This window comes from Sinocyclocheilus rhinocerous, unplaced genomic scaffold (genome assembly GCF_001515625.1).
Source record: "Sinocyclocheilus rhinocerous isolate Xijiao unplaced genomic scaffold, SAMN03320098_v1.1 C36971669, whole genome shotgun sequence".
Classification (NCBI taxonomy): Eukaryota; Metazoa; Chordata; class Actinopteri; order Cypriniformes; family Cyprinidae; genus Sinocyclocheilus; species Sinocyclocheilus rhinocerous.
The window spans coordinates 1-2,984 of NW_015787176.1; the positions used below are offsets into that span (position 1 = coordinate 1).

The window sequence follows — 2,984 nt, forward strand, 5'->3', positions numbered from 1 at the left end:
TAGATAGATAGATAGATAGATAGATAGATAGATAGATAGATCTCATACAAATGACACTTGATTACATTGATAATTTCATTTTTATTGTATTCTGTAATGTTATTAAAAGTTCAAAATAAAAAAAAGTTAAAATAAAAAATCAAGAGTACAAAATGCACATAACCATCCGTTTCAAATTTCAAAGTGGATTAACTTGACAGTAATACTCAATTATATACTATTAAAAACTGACTATATACTATATATGCATATTCTAATTTCTATATTAAATTAGAAATACACATGCTGCTAGGAAAGACTGTAATACTAGACACAGCACACCAACAGCTCAGCAAACAACTCATAATGATATATAATTGTTTCCACTCACAAAACTGCATAAAATTTTTGTGCATTACAAAAATATTGTCTCTATAATCCGAAGGCTTATCTACCACAAACACTTTCCAATTTGAAATATGTGCAGACAGAATATTATGCCAATATGGCAAAATCATAAATGTAAAAACTCTCTCAGATTCTGAGGATTCTTCAGAATTAAACATGAAGACGTCAGTGGTCATTTTCAAGAGGTGGGTTCTTACATCAGCAAAACAGTCCAGCTTCAGACGACTTCACCGACTTGCAATCAACCAGTTCTTGGCGTGACATAGCATTTCATAGTCCGCAACTCTGAAGTCAAGCATGCATAGTCCATTAGCAGTGTCATTCTGAGATCTGAAATCTGAATCTCCCTGCATTTGATCTTCCGTTGGAGTCTCTTTTGAAGGAGAACTCCACTTCCGATGCAGTCTTAGTTTTGCTGTTTAATCAGAAGAAAGACAGACACAATCCTTAGTGCAATCTCAACTATGGTTGAGGCTATGTTTATATATGTCTATTTATATGTGCATGTGTACCTCAGTGTATGCTGGGGGAGGGGGGAGCGCATGAATGCGCATGAATATAGGACTGTCATCCTCGTCATAATCATCTAGGAGAGGAATGAAGGAACTCTCAATGTGGTCGTCTCGGGAGATCTCTCTGTAGCTAGGTGGAGAAGACGGAAGTGACACGCAGGTGCTGGAGGTGCCACTGTCGTCCTGGCTGCTCATGCTGCTGGTGCGACTGTTCATGCCATTGTAGGGGATCGTCCCGATGACCAGAGGAAGATCTAAGATGAGCTTCTCACTTCCTGGGATATGCAAGTAGATCTGAGCCAGGGGAGAAAGAGATGACATACACTCTTTAAAAATTAAGATTCCAAAAGGAGGTTTTTGCAGTGAACTATTTTAGGTTCCCCAAAGAACCTTTCAGTGAACAGTGTGAAGAACATTTAGAAACTTTTTCCACATTAAAGAATGTGTTGTGCAATGGAAAGGATGGTAAAGGTTCTTCATGGAACCATCAATGACAATAAAAAACGTTTATTTTTCAAAGTGTAAGCTCAGATCCGCAGGTGGAGTCCAAAGCATCTGCATTGATTATCAAGAATATAACTCACCCTCAGACAATAGTCAACGTGGATAATGTCACAGCCCAGGATAGTTGGCTTCAGCTTTGGCACACGAAGCACTCTCCCCTGCCACACGTCACACATGCCAGAGACGATGTGGTCTCCCCTGACAGAAGTGAGCTTCTCGTGAAACTCTTTGGTGCGGCCGTTTGCCCGGTAAATGTGCTTGGCAATGATGGCGGCTTTAGGAACGACGATCCGAGAGCAGGAGTTCTCAAACTGAGCATCGATGCATATGTCTTCTCCTTCACCGTAACCCTTCCGGCCTACGCGAGCGGCCACGGAAACGCTGCCGTCGGGAATAAACATGCAGGTGACTTTCTTCTGTTTTGCTCCTGTAACTGGGGCCTGAGAGGAAGCACAAAGGGCTGAATTACTCTCTCACGTTTTAATCACATCCATTTCACAGAAATGTGTGTGAACTGTCTGGACTTAATCACCATGAGCTCTTGGGTGTTGACGTCAATGGGTTCCTCCACCTCGAAATATCGCTTGCATTCCGCATACTGATGGCCTGATTTCTCTATGACGGCCTTCACGTAGTATCGGACTGAGCCAAACTTCCCCACATAGGAGGAAACAAGGCACCTGTTCGGGAGGGGCAGATCTTACATTAAAATTGTGGCTAAATTATTTGAATGCAATAACAATGTAAAGGGGAATTTTGAAATGAAACCCACCCTGACTGTGGAAGTTCAAACCCGAACATGAACTCGTATCTGTTTTCAGGACTGAGAGTGATGGAGCCATCTGCATCTGCGAAGGAGAGATTGCGCTTTGAGAAACACTCAATTGTCATTATTGAATTACTGTATGTTCATGTCTTTCAAATTTTCAATTTAGGAAAGATTTTTCAATAAACAAGTCTTAAACTTACATTCACCCCCCCACAACCCCCCATTTCTAAATTGACCACCTCAAACTAAATTCTGAGACAACAAAGACACCAATTAGACACCAAAATTTGAGTTAAATTATAGGGGAGAAAAACAACTGTCCAAGTCCACCCTCATTCAAACTATGAGAGTGAACTACTGGGAGTCAAAACAAAATGTTGTAGTTCTTTACGTTATGTTTTAAATACGTACATTTACGATTTAAAACTTGTAAGTTACAACTAAAGTAAGTTTAGCGTATAGGTTAGTCAGAGTGCGCTAGCTAAGTAGCTTTAAGGGAGGTTACTATAGCAACAGTGCGTACGTGAACGCTTTACGCTGGACGGTACATCGAAAAAGGGACGTTCAGTCATTATTTATCACTTTGCTATAGATTTCGTAAATATATTACAATATAGCAAGTATTAGTTTTTGTTCAACATATCTTTAAGATAGATGACGGTTAGTTAGCTTGGCAAAAACAACTTAAAATGCCCCCCGGAAATGACCGATTAAATTCGCACACCGAGTTAACCAAAGTTTGTGCCTCACCTGTTGGCTGATGATCAAGGTGAAGAACTTCTTCATATTTCAGGTACTCAATCTCATCCCTG

The 2,984-nt window shown here is 40.2% G+C and overlaps 1 protein-coding gene across 1 annotated transcript; it reads right to left on the reverse strand.

The window, feature by feature from the left end:
• Window positions 1-140: 140 nt before the first annotated feature.
• LOC107736809 (thioredoxin-interacting protein-like) lies at window positions 141-2,978 on the reverse strand. The gene is made up of 6 exons (XM_016548157.1): window positions 2,923-2,978; window positions 2,176-2,251; window positions 1,936-2,083; window positions 1,484-1,843; window positions 900-1,193; window positions 141-802 (listed from the first exon to the last, which is right to left on the reverse strand). The coding sequence occupies exons 2-6, from the start codon at window positions 2,202-2,204 to the stop codon at window positions 794-796; spliced, it is 840 nt and encodes a 279-aa protein (XP_016403643.1). The 5' UTR covers window positions 2,205-2,251; window positions 2,923-2,978; the 3' UTR covers window positions 141-793.
• Between the last annotated feature and the right edge of the window lie 6 nt (window positions 2,979-2,984).